We start from the raw sequence: 17420 nt of genomic DNA, 5'->3' as shown, positions 1-17420 counted from the left end.
ACTTAAACTCCTGCACCTTCTTCACCTCAGTCCCCTGTAACCTAACGCTTCTACCTTGATCCCTCTCGTTCAGACACATGTATTCTGTCTTACTACGACTGACCTTCATACCTCTTCTTTCCAGAGCAAACCTCCACCTCTCTAGCTGTTCCTCCACCTGCTCTCTACTCTCACTGCAAATTACAATGTCATCCGCAAACATCATTGTCCAGGGAGATTCCTGTCTTACCTTGTCTGTCAGCCTGTCCATCAGCATAGCAAACAAAAAAGGACTCAAAGCTGATCCTTGGTGCAGTCCCACCTCCACCTTGAACTCCTCTGTCTGACCTACAGCACATCTCACCACCGTCATACTTCTCTCATACATGTCCTGAACTACTCTGACATACTTCTCTGCCACTCCAGACGACCTCATACAGTACCACAGCTCCTCCCTCGGCACCCTGTCATACGCCTTCTCTAAATCTACGAACACACAATGCAGCTCCTTCTGACCTTCTCTGTACTTTTCCATCAACATTCTCAAAGCAAAAATGGCATCAGTGGTGCTCTTACGGGGCATGAAACCATACTGCTGCTCACAGATCTCCACCTTCTTCCTAAGCCTGGCTTCCACTACTCTTTCCCACAGCTTCATTGTGTGGCTCATCAACTTTATTCCTCTATAGTTGCTGCAGTTCTGCGTGTCACCCTTGTTCTTAAAGATCGGGACCAGAACGCTTCTCCTCCATTCCTCAGGCATCTTCTCACTCTCTAGAATCCTATTGAACAACCTTGTTAGAAATTCCACTGCTGTCTCTCCTAGGCACTTCCATACCTCCACAGGTACGTCATCAGGACCAACGGCCTTTCCGCTCTTCATCCTTTTCAGAGCCTTCCTAACCTCATCCTTTCCAATCTCTGCTACTTCCTGCTCCACAACAACCACATCTTCCTCCCTTCTTTCCCTGTCATTTTCCTCGTTCATCAGCTCCTCAAAATACTCCTTCCATCTTTTCTGTACACTCTCTTGGGTTGTTAGCACCTTTCCATCTCTGTCCTTAATCACCCTTATCTGTTGCACGTCCTTCCCATCTCTGTCTCTCTGTCTGGCTAGCCTGTACAAGTCCTTTTCTCCTTCCTTTGTGTCTAACCTGTCATATAGCTCATCGTAAGCTTTCTGTTTGGCCTTTGCCACCTCTCTCTTCACTCTACGCTGCGCTTCCTTGTACTCCTGTCTACCTTCCTCAGTCCTTTCTACATCCCACTTCCTTTTAGCCAACCTCTTCCTCTGGACGCATTCCTGTACTTCCTCATTCCACCACCAAGTCTCTTTACCGTCTTTCCTCTTTCCAGATGACACACCTAGCACCTTCCTACCTGTTTCCCTGATAATCTCTGCTGTAGTTTCCCAGTCCTCTGGAAGCTCATCCTGACCACCCAGGACCTGCCTCAACTTCTGCCTAAATTCCTCACAAGTTTCTTCATTCTGTAGCTTCCACCACTTGGTCTTCTTTTCTGTTTTCCCTCTCTTCTTCTTCCTGACCTCCAGAGTCATTTTACACACCACCATGCGGTGCTGTCTGGCTACACTCTCTCCTACCACCACTTTGCAGTCATTAACCTCTCTCAAATGACCTCGTCTACATAGGATGTAGTCCACCTGAGTACTCCTACCTCCACTTCTGTATGTCACTCTATGTTCCTCTCTCTTCTGGAAGTAAGTGTTGACTACAGCCATTTCCATCCTCTTCGCAAAGTCCACCACCATCTGTCCCTCCAGATTCCTTTCCTTCACACCAAACCTGCCCATCACCTCCTCATCACCTCTGTTGCCCTCACCAACATGCCCATTAAAGTCTGCTCCAATAACAACTCTCTCTCCTCTGGGAAAACTCTCTATGACCTCATCCAACTCACTCCAGAATCTCTCCTTTACTTCTAAGTCACAGCCAACCTGTGGCGCATACCCACTGACTACATTCACCATCACCCCTTCGATTTCTAACTTTAAGCTCATCATCCTGTCTGAGACTCTTTTCACTTCTAGAACACTGTTTACAAACTCCCCCTTCAGAATCACTCCTACCCCGTTTCTCTTCCTATCAACACCATGATAGAACAGTTTGTATCCTCCTCCAATACTACGTGCCTTGCTGCCCTTCCACCTTGTCTCCTGCACACACAGTACATCTACCTTCCTTCTCTCCATCATGTCTGCCAGCTCTCTGCCTTTCCCTGTCATTGTGCCAACGTTAAGAGTCCCTATTCTCAAACCTATGTTCCTGCCTTTTCCCTTCTCTCTCTGGCCACGGACCCTTCTGCCTCCCCTCTTTCTTCCACCAACAGTAGTCAAATTTCCACCGACACCCTGTAGGTTAACAGCATCGGTGGCGGTCGTTGTTAACCCGGGCCTCGACCGATCCGGTATGTCTAAAGTGTTGTGGATGATTCGCATGGTTATTTTGGCAATTTTTACGCCGGATGCCCTTCCTGACGCAACCCTCTCTATTTATCCGGGCTTGGGACCGGCACAGAAGTTACTGGCTTGCAACCCCTGTGGCTAGATTACAAAAGCTTATAACATAATTTAACCAATCAAGAAAGTGTTGGGGGCAGCCTTTTATTGATTTTATGACAGGGACTGGTGGACATTTGTACATTTGGCTGACTGGCCGGACTTTGGACATGGCATTCTGAATGCTACTCAATAGAACACTTTGCCGAAGTGAAAGCTTATTTAAGCTGTAACTCAAATCTTAATCGATTGTTTCAAATACTATTTTTACTCTGTTTAAAGGAGCACATTTCTGTTACTTGAGTTATTATTATTCTTAGAAGCTTTTTAAGTACATTTATTATAAATAAGGTCATACATATTCGACATCTCAACAAATTTTATTGATCTCAAGTAAAAAAAAAAAATGTTCAGGCACGTTTTTTTTGTTTAAGAAATCGTCAGGCTCCCTGATATTTAACAGGGTTTTTATTTTCGTGGCCGATGGGGTCAGTGATATTTTTTATCATTTTCTGTCTTCCAGAGAGGGGAGGTTCTTCAGGATGGGAGCTGCAGTGATGATAGGACTCTTTTCTTCCTCTATCAGAGCCTGGACTCGGTAATTATAGGGCCCGCGGCTGCACTTTGACTGCGCTCATGTATGCTCTTGAGAAAAAGCCGCGCGGCTGATTCTCACGAGATGCACGCGCCGCGCACGCGCTTTACTCTGGCTCGCTCGCGCCAGCTTTGCTCGTCATCCAGCGGCTGAAGCGCACATTCCTGCTCGACTTCAGAGCACTCTGAGCTGCTGCTCGCACTCCGGCGCACCGGGAACCGCGGCTGACTCCTAAACCCTCTCAGCAGCAGAGGATGAGGAGCGCTGCTGCTGCTGCCGGACATCTGTGAAACTTTTACCGGAGAACCGCCCGGAGCGTCGCTCCCCGGAGACGATGAGAGGTTTTCTGTTTTAGACAGACACACTTCGGCTCGGAAGCTCCTCCATGGCTGTGGACGGTGGGAAGCTTTACTTTCCTGTCAGACAGAAATATTCTTGTTTTGGTGTTTAGTCTACACTCCACTGAAACTGCAGGCGCCAGTATTGATGTAATACTAGTTGAACTAGTTTTAAATTCTTGGTGTGACGTCACATTCCCTTCGTTTGGCTGTTTTAAATGTAACCAGTTGTCATTGAATAATGGATTATCAACTCATAAATCAATGAATCAATTTAAAGTTGTTTTGGGGCAAGAAATAGTTTTTCTGTTAGTTTTAATGTACATTTACTTAACAAACTAGCAACTATGCTCTGTTACCATCACTACTGTAATAAAACAGTTTGTTTATTTCACAAAAAGATATTTTGTAAGAAAACTTAAAAAATATAGTTAATATGAAGTCATTGTGGATTCAATATTTATTTCAGCCATGCTGTTTAGTAATTAATAATACTGGAGAGCAAGGCCAGGTTTAGGCATGGGAAAAGGGGGGCAATGCCCCCCGACAAATGCAGTGACAACCCCCTTTAAATGGGATGGCCTGCAAAAATCCACAATTAACTAAAGAAAACAACAAACAAAAAAACAACCACCCCCCACAAAAACTAAAATTAAATTAACAAAAAAATCTTGAAAACCGCCTGCTTGACTTTTTTTTTTGTTTTTTTGTGTTCTTGTGATAAGGAGATCCACTACCTCCTTATCACTAAAAAAACAAATTTAGCTTCCTTGTGATAATTAGATAATGAAGAAGATACTCACTCAGAGACGTAGAGACTTTACCTGTTGTAACCCTTGTGCTATCCTAGGCACGTTAACATTGGGAGTGGGGTCATCTAGACCCACTAGACAGTGCTCTGAACCTTTTTTCTTCAATGATTTGTGATCTTCACTGGTGTCCATGGATTACATGAAATCTTTCCACCTTTATCCACCTTTGTCATGGTAGGGAGAACACGTCAATGTAAGGGTGGGGTCATCTAAGATAGCACAAGGGATAAGTTTCTTTATTTTGTGGTAAACAACAAAGCCAGAAGAAGAAAACACTCCCCAAAAGTTTTTTTTAGTCTATATTTCATGTATTAGTGGATGTACGATCCTCAAACACCTTAATTCTGTCTCATGCACCTCCCTTTATTTGCCTAAAACCCCCGACAACAGGTTGAATGGCAGAACCCAGAGCCGACGAGCGTCTGTGCCTGCCGAACATCAGAAGAACTTATCAATTTATAATTGATTTAATGCAATTGTGATCAACATTTTCTCTGACAAACTGCTTTGTTTTGCTGCAGATTATAGAAAAAATGACAAAAGTATATTGTATCGGACTGAGTTGGACTGTTTGGGTCCTCTAATGTCATGAGAAAACAAACTTGTTATTTTTTTTCTGATAACGAGATAGTGGATCTTGTTATCAAGAGAAAATGGTAAAAAAGTAGGGCAGGCTGTTTTCGGCTTCCGTAAAAAAAACCAAAATCCCAAAATAAAATAAAATAAAAGACAAAAAAATGTAAGGATGAACAGACAAGCAGACAAATAGATAGAAAAAAGGGAGAATAGAAAAATGTCTCAACAGGCCACAAACTAGTGTCCTGCATGAGCATGTCCCAAGCTTGGTAAATGCAGAGGGTAAAGCCAGGAAGAGCATCTAACAAATAAACCTAGAATAAATCTCAAATAGATCAAAGGAGAAGTTGGATTTATGGATGGACGAACTGATGTGATCATAGTATGGTTTTCTGACACCCCAAACTTTCAGCATAATCGGACCCCCCCCTCCCGATATTCTACCTGCACCCCTTAGTGGGGCTGGCTAAATCCAGGCCAGCTGGGGACAATGACAATGTAAAATACTGTGTTCATCAAAGTCATTCATCACTCAGAGATACCAAGTGAACAAAGACATTTTTACTTGGTTTTGATTTTTGACACATCATGAAGATGATGTTCCCATCATCAAACAAGTGAGATGTCGAAAAGACCAGAACATCCTCAGTGGAGCGTTTTGGAAATGAGATGGGAAGCTACTACAAAGTCAAAGATGCATCACAAAGATCTATATCTAGTGCAGAGGACATGCATGAATGGATCTCAGGATAATAAAAGCCAACTTGTTTATAATTATAGGATGGCAGTGAGTGTCCATGAAGTCCCTGAGGTGTCATAGGAATCAGTTTTGTTTATAGTTGAACCGCACACCTTCACAATCAAATTGAAACTTAATCCCAGCGGCGTCTTTTTTTTTTTAAAGTTATTTTTTCATATTTTTATGGAGGTAAAGCTTTTTCATACTTAAGTTTAGACATTCCCTAAACCCATCTGTGAAGAGCTTTAATCTGCCCGACAAAAACACCACATTAAACATGGCAGCCAGGCAGCGCTCTTAAATTAGGCTTTGATTCATGAAAGTGTTTTCCGTTCCAGTGCCGCCACTTAGCTAACGAGGAACTTATTCCTCCCATAAAAAGAAGAACAAGGGGAAATCAAAAGAGGGACAAAAAACAAGAAGATACAAATGCTTTTAATTATGCACTTTAAATCAGTTAGAGTAGAGCACACTTAACTGTTATCCACAGCCTGTCAAGAAAAGTTGAGGTGCATTTTAGGCTGATTCCTGCTTTGCATCATTCTTTATTGTGTGTTTATTAAAACAAAAAACACATCAGCGATCTTAGGAATTCCATTTTTGAGTTTAAGCTCAGAGGAACCGACAGAACTCAATGATGCAGGCGTTCCCCGATGACTGTAGGACTCACTTTGTCTGCGTCCCTCTGCTGGAGATGCTGAAAGACAGAAAAGATGCAGCTTGAAATGCAAAGAGGAGTCTTTCATCTCTAGAACCTCCCCCCCCCCCGACAGTTGCATTCCTTCTGTCTTCTTTTTACATTCTCTTAGTCAACTTGGACAACCAATACACTGAGGCTGAGGCTTGCACGTTTCTTCATGGCTAGAAAATCCCTTCATTGAGGCTCATGAATCCATAATGACCTGTGGCTTTGTGCCAGAATCTGTGCCAATAACAGCATGTTTACTGTGGTTCAACACTCTTTAATTACTGGATGTGGGGGAGCCACCTGCTGTTGAGAGGACTTGGATGTGTGCCTGCAGGCCTGCTCATAATGATGAGAAAATAGCTTGTTACACTGCTGACATTTGCCCACAAGCTTTTTCAAGGGGCGACTGTGTTACCTGAGTTAATGGAGCGGATCTGAGCAGGCATTTCACATTGAAATTGATCAGGAATGACATTGGTTCATATCTGTGGCGCACGGTGTTTAGCGTTTTTTTCTTTTTTTTGCAGAACATATCTTCTCTAGTATTATGAATATTATTTTTGTGACTGTCAGACTGTTTTATTTACCCCAGCCGCGTCCAGCTTCAGTTTCTGCCGTCCAGCTGTGGAGTACAGGGCTCTCCCTGAGGACTTCAAGCACCAATTGAGTCGACGGACTGGCGGAAACCTAACCTGGCATGACGGGCGCGGACAGAAAACAGCAGGAGGCAGAACAGTGAAGCTTCTGCAGCAGCCGGGGACGGAGGCCCTGCAGGTACCTAACACCTCCATGACCTCCACATGCCAAACAACACAACTAGTCCATGGTTTGATTACTGCCTTAGGCTTTCTTTTTCACCCCTCTCCAGTTATGAGATGTGTTGGATATGTTTCTGCCTGCTGTATTAACAGTAATCATTTTATACTGAATTCTAGCTGGAAAAAAAAAGCTGCACGCTGTGTGTTTTTCATCTTTAACATTGCATACATACATATACAAATGTTGGTTTTGTGCTGGTGGGTGCTGTGAATCCCTTGTGACTCCATTACAAACAAACTTTTCTTTTTTCTTAACATTAACAGCTGTCGTGGGATTCAACAGTCTTAAAGTAAATTACCTAGCTACTTTTTAAAGACCCACTCCGATCCTCTTTAGATTTTTTGCAAAAGGGTTCCTAGTGGTTTTTTAAAGTATGATTATGCAGATTTTAGCCAAAATAATAATGAAAAAAAAAGCAATACCATATTTTAGGACATAGTTTCTGCAGAGTAACAGTTGTTTGTTAGAAATTTGCCTCTGAGCTGCGGGCGGGATCGTTGGCAAGGAGTAACCCCGCCCCCTTCCCCTCCTTGTTTTTATCTGCTCTTGATTTACAACAATTTGAATAAAGAAATACTCAGAAATGCAATTTTTCTCATATATGCCCTGCTGTGTTTGATCAGATGGGGCTTTCTATAAAACTATCATGTGAATGCATGCCTCATATTGTGCACTTTTGATCAAAAGGAGAAAACTGCTGCACAGCCACTGATGTCTGTGTTTGTCACATTTATTCTATTAACAGATATGTTTGGTAAAACAATATTACTCTATAATTATGAAAAATTCTGGCTTCATGTTGGCAAAGTAAAACTACATTGGTTTTGCCTTAGACTTGTGAACAGTGCTGTAAAATAGGGATGTAGTAAAACAGCTTTTTAATTAATTTGTGCATCACTTGAGTTTAGGCCAGTCTCAGCTTGCACAATTAAAAAAGATGAAAAATCTGCAGCAGAACACTAACATTGGTAGTTTTCAAATATATGTGTCGACTTTTATCAATTTATTCAGAAAGTTCAAGTCCTGAGATTAAATGAATCTATACATTTGTTAGAAAAATGTTTCATAAATGAAAATTAGTTATTTGATTTATGCAGACTGTTAAAAATTTTTTTTTTATTGTTCTGCTGGTATCCTTGAACCCACACACTCCTCACTTATGTTCAAACACTTTTCATTAAAAATTCTTTGGTAGACAGTCTGATGGAACAGAATCTGGGTCTGGCGAATGCAAACGGTCACATCCTTTGTTGTCAATGGACACTTTGTTAAAATGGAAGTTGCTCTTTCCCCAGCGGGTCAGCGGGCTCCGACTGCCTTTTAGCTCTGCTTTAAATAGCCCAGGTCTTCTGACGCTCACACTGTGCCGCAGCACCGCTGTGTGTTTACCGAGAGCAGAAGAAACAGAATGTATTTTAATATTCACTTCCAGATGGGATCTAGTCTGTGATTGTTGTTACAGGATAATAGCATGTCATTTTCTGTCTTTTTTTCATTTTCATCTTTGCATTTGAACTATTGTCATTTTTGATGTCCAGGAGCTGTTCGGTTCCAGTTTAAATTAAAGTTCCCTATTATCTGATGCAGCCTTGTCGGCTCAGGCAGTCAGTATTAACAACAGAAGGGGTCCATGTATGGTGCACAGTCAGACTGGCCTCATTTAAAGCTTGTGGTTACAAGTCAGAGAGTCCATGCTTTTGTCTTCACCCCTAAAAGGCTCTTTAAAAGGCTGGTATAGGAGCTGAAGCCAAAGCGGCACACACAGAACTGGCCTGTGCTGATAACAGAGTTGTTTTCACTGACTTGCTTGTTTGCTTCAATCCTCTTTGATGCACATAATGTGGAGCCTGGTTTATTTTTGTCTTTAAGGAACATGTTTGAGCGACTCTAGAACATGTGTGCGGCCCTTATTTCTCATGACTGGCTCAGTTTGTCTTTGATTTTATGTATTGTCCTTGAATCTATTTCGCTCCACTGCATCAGCCCTTTCACATTGCACGAATTTTATTTCACCAAACTGATATAATACGGCCAACAAAATACACACGTCTGTGGTGAGTTAGAGATCAAAAGGGGGTTAAGGAATTTATTTTTAAGCAACTATTTCCAAAGTAACATTCTATGCTATTGCACACTTGCTGCAGTGCTTCCCTCAACATGATGCTTGACCCTGGTCACAATAAGGCTCATCTGTACTAGTTACAAGCCCCCAGGCTAAGCAGTAATCAGTGCAGAAACAGTCAGCAAAGCAGAATGAATATTACCTCTGCTTCACTAGTTTGAAAAGACAGTACAGTTTAGGTGCAGCTAGGGTAACAGCATACAATCATTCAAAATAAGATTGCACCCTCTTTCAGGGCTGTTATGATTTAAAGTATCTGCTCTGTATCTCCTAAAATAAGGTAAATATGACCTGAAAATGTGCTGGATAAAATGGACTGAAGTGTGTTAACCCTTATAAAAGAAACAGTTCAGGATGATGGGTAGTTGCCTTTGCTCGTGTTTATTAATCTGTTGAGAATCTGTTTTGTTGTCCATCAATCCGTGAAGGTTTTTAAGTCCAACATAAAACAGAATTTGTCCCCACCTTTAACCCTTGTGCTATCCAAGGCACTTTAACGTTGGGAGTTGGGTCATCTAGACCCACTAGACAGTGCACTGAACCTTTTTTCTTCAATGATTTGTGATCTTCACTGGTGTCCATGGATTACATGAAATCTTTCCACCTTTATCCACCTTTGTCATGGTAGGGAGAACACGTCAATGTAAGGGTGGGGTCATCTAAGATAGCACAAGGGTTAAAGAGCTGGTGTTTGATCCACTGCTGCCACCTGCCCACACTGTTGACAATAATGTGCCAATTACTTTGTTACTATGGAAATGTAAAACTACAAACTAAAAGACTGCATGTAGGTGAACAGATGTTAAAATACGGGTGTGTTTCTGTGTGTGCCTGCTGTTTTGTTTCCTTATTATAAGACCTGCTCTGTTGAAATCAACAACGCCTTAGGGGCCAGTAAAGTCTGAAAAGCAGCTGTGGGTGAAATCCCTTTTCCTGGGAGCCATATTAACTTAAACATAATCATTAGGCCACACAACTCTTGGAGTCCCATCAATTTTTCCTTACTGCTTAGGTTTAGTTGGATCCCCTGCCGTATATATTTCCTAGTTGCAAAATGATCTTATCTGGTGACTAACTGTTGTTCCTGAAGTCTTGTTCATGTTTAGATCTAAAAGCTCTGAGAGAAAATTTATTTAAACGTTTTCCGGATTTCAAAGAAAGTTCACGAGGCACTTTATTAGTGCAAATAGAAGCTTTCAGCTTGAATCTTCAAGGAAGAAGGTTGAACTGTTGGAGCAGGCTGTTTGAAAATTGAAAGCACTAAACACATTTTACATCAGAACAAAATCCAATACACTACTTTTGAAATTTGTATAATAGAAAGTGCTTTTTATTAATTTTTTGTTGAATTGATTGTCACCTTTCATAATTTAGAAAATAATTATTGTTGCTTCTTTTCTTAGTAATCCCGACCGGAAAAACCAGAGCATATTAACAATCTGCAGTCAATGCAGTCAAGAAGTGATGGATTTGGAAAAAACACATTGATGAGGCGCCTAAAATTTTCTACAAGAGCTCAATGAGCAAGAAGACCAGCGTCTTTTCAGGGGCAAATTTGATGTATCGTTTGTGGTCAGGATCACATGTTTAGCAGACAGATGGGTGAAGGAGAAGCCATACTTTTGACTTATTCAAACGAAACTCATTGCTTAGTTTGTTCTAAAAACCAGCAAAGCAATTCATAAAAGGAACTTCCAGTTAAGTTAAAGTATCTTTAAATGTCACACATTTACAATCTTTGAAACCATTTGTTGGAACCTTGCCCCATGAATTGATACCAACAAAGAACATATGTGCAAAGAGTGAAATGTCTTTGCACCCTGTGATCATTAGTATGAAAATCTTGTTGTTTTCATAAACATGTTAAATTGTGTTTTTAACCCATGAAAGTGTTAAATATCTTAGAATAAAGCATTAGGGTTTATATAAGAAAAGTCCTTACTTTTAGATTGGATGACACAAATAAGTGCACAAACACCAGGAAACCTCAGAAGGATTTTTTTATTTACCTTTTTTCTATGGTTTAAAGTTTACAGTAGGCAAGGATTAAAACAATAAAACCAGGATAAATTACAGCTCTGCTGGTTAATAAACCCTTGGGCTAAACCATTACTCCAAAAAGGAAATTTGACAACACCTTTACATTTACAACCACTGAAAATTCTTGAACTTGTTTTCATATTAAAATATAATTACCAAATTAAACAAAAACACCCTATTCATACCAAATTATTAAAACATTAAATGAAGTATTTTTCTTTCTGTTCTGAGCAACAGAACAGAAACTTGGTGTGATCCAACAATATTGATTGAACACAGTAATCACAGGCGTACTTACATGACAATCCAGAATGATTTTAGACCTCAGAGGGACAGAAGAGTTACTGAACACTGCCAAGCAGTAAAAGCCCTAAAACAACACGTAAGTCTTCCAAATAAGATCAACATCAGAGAACAATAAAAGAAATACTTCAGTTTGTGTGACTGAATCACTAACACAATGAAAGCCGTGAAAATTTGGGGAATGCTGTATTTAGTTGTGGTTTCACAAACTGTGAAACCCAACTTGAGTGTGTTTTCATCATGCTTATCTTTCAAACAATAAATTAACAGCTACTAATGTTTTTTTCCCATTATGGCTCTTTATAGTTGCCCTCAAAGCACAAATAAAACAATGAAAGGACAGAACAGAAATTTCATGGGTACAGCAGCATGTGATGGACATTTTGGAAAATATAGTTACAATAAGGATTCTTATGAACTGCGGTTTGTGGATTTAAATACAGGTTAGAAGTATTTTCAACTGGAATAAATCTTAGAATATGGACTTACTTTAGATGAAGACAAGAGGAACATAACAGAAATGACTTTAAAAAAAGCTGTGGTCCTAAATAGTTAATTATCTGAAACAGAAACAATTGTGATAATTAAAACTGAAACCTGGTCTGACTGTGATTGGTAAAACACAAAATCTAACAGAAACAGAAGCTGTAAACAAAGCATAATTTATTCTAAAAAATCTAGAAAAAAATGGCTAGGTGAGAACCAGTCATCAAAAAGGCCTCAGAAGATGTTTTTGGGGATTTGCATTTTTGCACTATATTTATGATCCATAGATTCTCTCTAATAAGGTGTCTTCAGCATTTAAGGTCATCGATCTTAGATAGATTTCAAAGAAAAGCAGACAGTATTATAGTTTATTAATAACTTTTTGAGTCCTTCTTCATTTGCATTCCACAAGTGGCACTAAAGTACCACAGTTACCCACATCATAAGCATCAAGGCTATTGTGTGTTATAAAGCAATAAAAAATTGAATATCTAAAAACCCAATGTCCTGCATAATTTACATGTATGAAACATGTACAGTGTTCCCTCGTGTTTCACTATTTGTGGTTTCACGCGTTCGCAGGTTTTGTTTCATTCAAGTTCATCACAAAACCTCGGCTGAAGATGCTTGTGTGAGACTATTGCGTCTGAAGGCGGTGCGGAGATGAAGAGCATGGCGGCCCTGTCGGCTTCCTTGACGGCCGGCTGCTAAGGAATATTTTACAGCTATTTCCACTGGTTCCTGAATCGCTCTAACTGAAATCTGTGCCCCTGCACGGAGAAATGGCATCAGCTGACTCAGAAGTGGCTGGAAAATATTCGGAAACGCTGAAGAAGATAATCACGGAGAATAATTATCATCCGGAGCGGGTGTTTATTATGGATGAAACCGAACTGATGACGAAGGAAGCACGGACTCCTGGTTTTAAGGCGCAGAGTGACACTCCTAATGTGCGCTATAAAGTATGCGACAGTACAGTCTATTGCTCTGAATATGGGAGAAGCTGATGTTTAAAGTTTTTTTGTCTGTGTGTCTCATTTACAATGCATGAAAGACATGGATGACATTGAGAGATCAAGTTAATTTATTTTGAGGAGCTCTACAAAAGCCTCGGCAAACATGTCTTCATTTCTGGGTTCATGAGATTATTAAGTCTTATTTTCCCGCTGAGGTTTATTTTCTACGGCAGGAGCTGCATCTGAATGATGGCACTTTCAGCGGTACTTCTGTGTCTCTGTAACCCGGTTTGATGACTTGTTGTCCCGCATTAGTCTGAGAAAGGAAAAAATAAAATTAAGATTAATAAAGTCTGGAGGCAAATTAGAAAAAATATAAAGTTCAGAACGGAGAACAATCAGATTGTCCTCCATGTTTGTTTTGGACTCCACCCGCTGATCAGACTGAGCGGCACTTCTTCTGTCAGTTGCAAAAACCGATGCAAACACCTACATTGCACTCTATTGGTTGTAAGTAGAGAACAACTGTAAAAGGGCAACTGGTTGTTAATGGGAAAATAACAAATATATGAGCCCATTTTTTATTTTCAAAATCCCATATAAGTCACTCTGGAGTATAAGTGGCACCCCTGGCCGAACCATGCAAAAAACTGCAACTTCTACTTGGAAAAATACTGTATACGTATTTTAAATTGAAAAGCTTGTATGAAGATTAAAGTGCTTTGAGTGTGTGTGGCGCTAAAAGATCACACTCCAGTATGTAAGTAACAAATCTGGCAGGAATGTTTCCCTGACTTTTAAATGTGAGCCAAGCTTTTTTAAATTGCATCAGATAATCTTGATATGGAGAGATGCTGTCCCTGCTAAATTTTTAACGCTGATTGGCTGATCAAAGGCACTGTTTGATTCCTGCTCTGTTTCACATCCTGAATGTTTTTAAGATTAAAGAGCTAGTTTCTGAGATCACACAGGTCTACATACTGTTCTTGTTAACCCACTGCTCTTGCAAGAGGTACTGTGTGTTCACTGATCCCTCAGAGAGGTTGGAGACTCAAAACTACTGTGTTTGATCTGCGTGTACATGTGGCCATGATTGCTCATGAGCACTTTAATAGATCTGTGCTCTATCCCTGTCCTCTCAAAGGAGTAGCTTAGTCGACTTATGCATACTAAAATTAAGTCAGTGTAAGACACTAACACAAAGTATTGAGTCTATGGTCTTCCTGCAGATCTTTCCCTCATTCACTGTGTTTGCAAATCTCTTACATCATGAACAGTTCAAAAAATGCTAAACAAGATTTTTTAAACAAAGTTATTCAATTTGCGTTCCTTGACTTAAAAGAAGCTTCAAGTTAGACTTTTTAATGTGTCCTTTATTACAGAAAAAAACTGTTAATGTTTGCTTTTGGTTTTAGTTACCACTGATAATAACTATTTTGAATGAAGGTATTGTCATCTTAGTTACAAACCATATACATTGTATTTTAGGGTTTAGCTAATTTGTGCTCTGCTTGGATTTCATGGGCTGAATTCAAATTCTTCCCTACCCCTACATTTAGCCCTCCAAATGGAGTTTATCTTCAAATTTGGATGACACTACCTCTTGATGACGATGTGTAGTCGCTGGTGAGCTATACCTTAGTGCGTGGCTGCCAGTACTCGGACGATAGATAAAACTTCTGTGCTTCAGAGCACATCCACATGAAGAAACACGTTTCTCTTCTGTGCCGCTGATCACCCTCCCGGAGGAGGAATATCCAGTTCTAAGTCCCTACAGCTTCCACTTGAAAAACAAGTTCAGATACCACTACAACTCCAAATACCCCTACAACTGGAGGGGTAGGAAGAAGCCGGAGGGGTACTGGGAAGAAAATAAATTTGATGTGCTATTTGTTACAGTTAGCAGATACTTCAAACATTTTAACAAGAAAGTTTCCATTTCGTGTAACAACCATTTGTTAATTCAGTGATACATATGATGGTCTTTGTCATTTTTTTTTTTTTTAACTTGTCCTGTCCAACAGCTGGGCAGACAGATGAGAGCTGAGGGCCTCTTGTGTTGGACATATTTTGCTTTAACAAGAGGGGTTATTTGATGATGATGAGATGGTCTTTGTCATTTGTTTGCAGCCCAAACAGGAAACGGCTTAACCAAAACAGAATGAATCATAATTTAACTTTTCCAAATTTCAGCCAGGGCTCACACAGAGCTATATTCTCTAATATTGTGTTTCCTCTAAAGTTTTCTTCATTTGGCAGGTGTGGTAGTTCACCTAAACTTAACCTGAAAACAACTATATTGGTTTGGTTACAATCCTGAAGTGATTGATCAACACAGAAAATCCCACGCAAAAAAACTTGTCAGCTAAATAAAAGGTGTAATAAGATCAAAGAGAGAAAGTGACTTCACTATTAAGCTTTTTGAAATATATTTCAGTTTTTTAAGAGGATCTGCTGGATTCAAGCTTTTCTACACAGCTATTAAGATTTTTTTCTGACTGCTTTTTTGGGTGCATGCCCTATTTTTCATTTCTTGTAGTATTTGTTATTCGTTGCACCATTGCAAGAACTGAGCTACATGGTGGGGTAGTGGTTAGCCCTGGTTCGAATCCCATCTGGATCCTATCTATGTGAAGTTTGTGTTGGGGAACCATGTCATATAAAAAGAAAATTGGTGCCATGTTTTTCCAATTCTTGTGTCCTTTTGAAAGAAAGTAAATGAACATGTGAAAATCATGCTCTTTCATGAATAGATATGGGTCTTCTTTGTATCTATGCTTTTTCTTTTCTTCGTTTCTCTTTCAGTATTGCTCCAGTGACCGTTATGGGATATATCACACAAGTCCGACTCAGCCCAGCCTGATCCGCCCTGTGGTACTCTGGTCACAGCAAGATGTTTGTAAATGGCTGAAGAAACACTGTCCACACAATTACCTGACCTATGTCGAGGCATTCTCTCATCACGCCATCACAGGTTGTCCAGCAAATTGAATAGAGGCCCACAATTACAACGTTTTGAAAGCAGGTCTGAACTCTATTTTCTTGGTACAGGTCGTGCATTGTTACGACTCAACAATGAAAAGCTGGAAAGGATGGGGTTAGTGCAGGAAACCCTTCGACAGGAGCTGCTGCAGCAGGTGCTGCAACTGCAGGTTCAAGAAGAAGGGCGCAACTTACAGCTGCTCAGCAGAGGTGAGGACTACATCCACTTCAACTCTAAAATGCTTTAAGTATTTACACGTAAAATGACACAAATCTTTATGTATTTGTGATTATTTGTTTAATTGTTGGATTTATTTAATCAATTTGCCCTGAAACTATGGGTGTAATGAATCATTTCAACAACAATTTGATTCATGTCATAATTTGTGGTTGCCGATATGATTTGAAGTTCATTTTAAACAAATCATTTTGATCTAATTCACTGACCTGAGATCGATCCAGGACATCTTTAGCCAAAACTTTAACCAGTGAGACTTAGAGATAAATACCTGGGTACTGAACAGTACAGGTGAAGTTTTCCAGAATCTTGCAAGATAATCAAATGTAAATTAAATATGTGTATGAACAAGCAAGTAAACAATAATTAATGGCAAATCCATTCTTATTTTAGTTTAATAAAGTTCACCTCTCTGTTGTTTTTCTAACAGTTGATGAATTGTCAAATTTTCACACCCCTACCTAAAATACAGTCAGAAATATAACCAGCGATTGTTTTGTGTGGATTCATCTGACTTTTGATTCATTAAGATAAACATAATTTGCTGTTGCAGGGGGGGTGGGGGTGGGGTGTGTACACTAAACGGCTTCACTCTGTAACCAGGAAGTTTCTTTGATAAATTCCCAATATACCATAATACTTGGGTTATTTTGATTTTAAAGAGGTTTTTAGTAAAATTGATTGATTTAGTCTCTGGTATGTTTTGTTTATTATTGTAAAAATAAACAACTACCTGTACCATTGACAAAGTGGACAGTTATGAATCTTTACAGTAAACTTGATCCATTAAACGTATTTTATCTGCTCCACCTTATGTATTATTTTTATTTAAATGAGCAAAACCTAACCTACCTTTTTATCTCTGTTTCAGGTTCTTTTGGAAATATATCCTAGCTTAAAAGTGGAAGAGTTGGAATTTCTAAATATATATTTATGAAAAATCAGTGGAATAAATGAATGTGGTCAGCAGCAGGGATTTTGGCTGCTTCCTGACCATAGACTACATTACATACATCCCTAGACGATACAGACTGAAAACTGTGATGAAAAAGCATCATGACAGTATGTTTACTTACTGCTAATCAGTGCTTATTCATGGTCAACTTTCAAGTTTCACTTCTTTTTATTTTTGTTCTCTGTCTTTGAATGTCAAAAAACATTGATTAATAAAAAAAATGTTTAGATGACAGTTGAGTTTTGTGGTGTTTTTAAATGTGAAAGTGTCACAT

The 17420-nt window shown here is 39.7% G+C and overlaps 1 protein-coding gene across 1 annotated transcript; it reads left to right on the top strand.

Moving 5' to 3' along the window:
* Positions 1–3257: 3257 nt before the first annotated feature.
* On the top strand, positions 3258–17380 carry samd10a (sterile alpha motif domain containing 10a). The gene is made up of 5 exons (XM_004070854.5): positions 3258–3490; positions 6838–7019; positions 15777–15945; positions 16023–16163; positions 17063–17380. Exons 1-5 carry the CDS (start codon positions 3478–3480, stop codon positions 17083–17085), a joined length of 528 nt encoding a protein of 175 aa, XP_004070902.1. The 5' UTR covers positions 3258–3477; the 3' UTR covers positions 17086–17380.
* The last annotated feature ends 40 nt before the right edge of the window (positions 17381–17420 follow it).

This window comes from Oryzias latipes, chromosome 7, assembly GCF_053564925.1.
Source record: "Oryzias latipes strain Hd-rR chromosome 7, Olatipes_Hd-rR_3.1".
NCBI classification, from domain to species: Eukaryota; Metazoa; Chordata; class Actinopteri; order Beloniformes; family Adrianichthyidae; genus Oryzias; species Oryzias latipes.
Note: the sequence above shows the minus strand (reverse complement) of the source record. Positions and strands in the feature narration are given on the sequence as shown.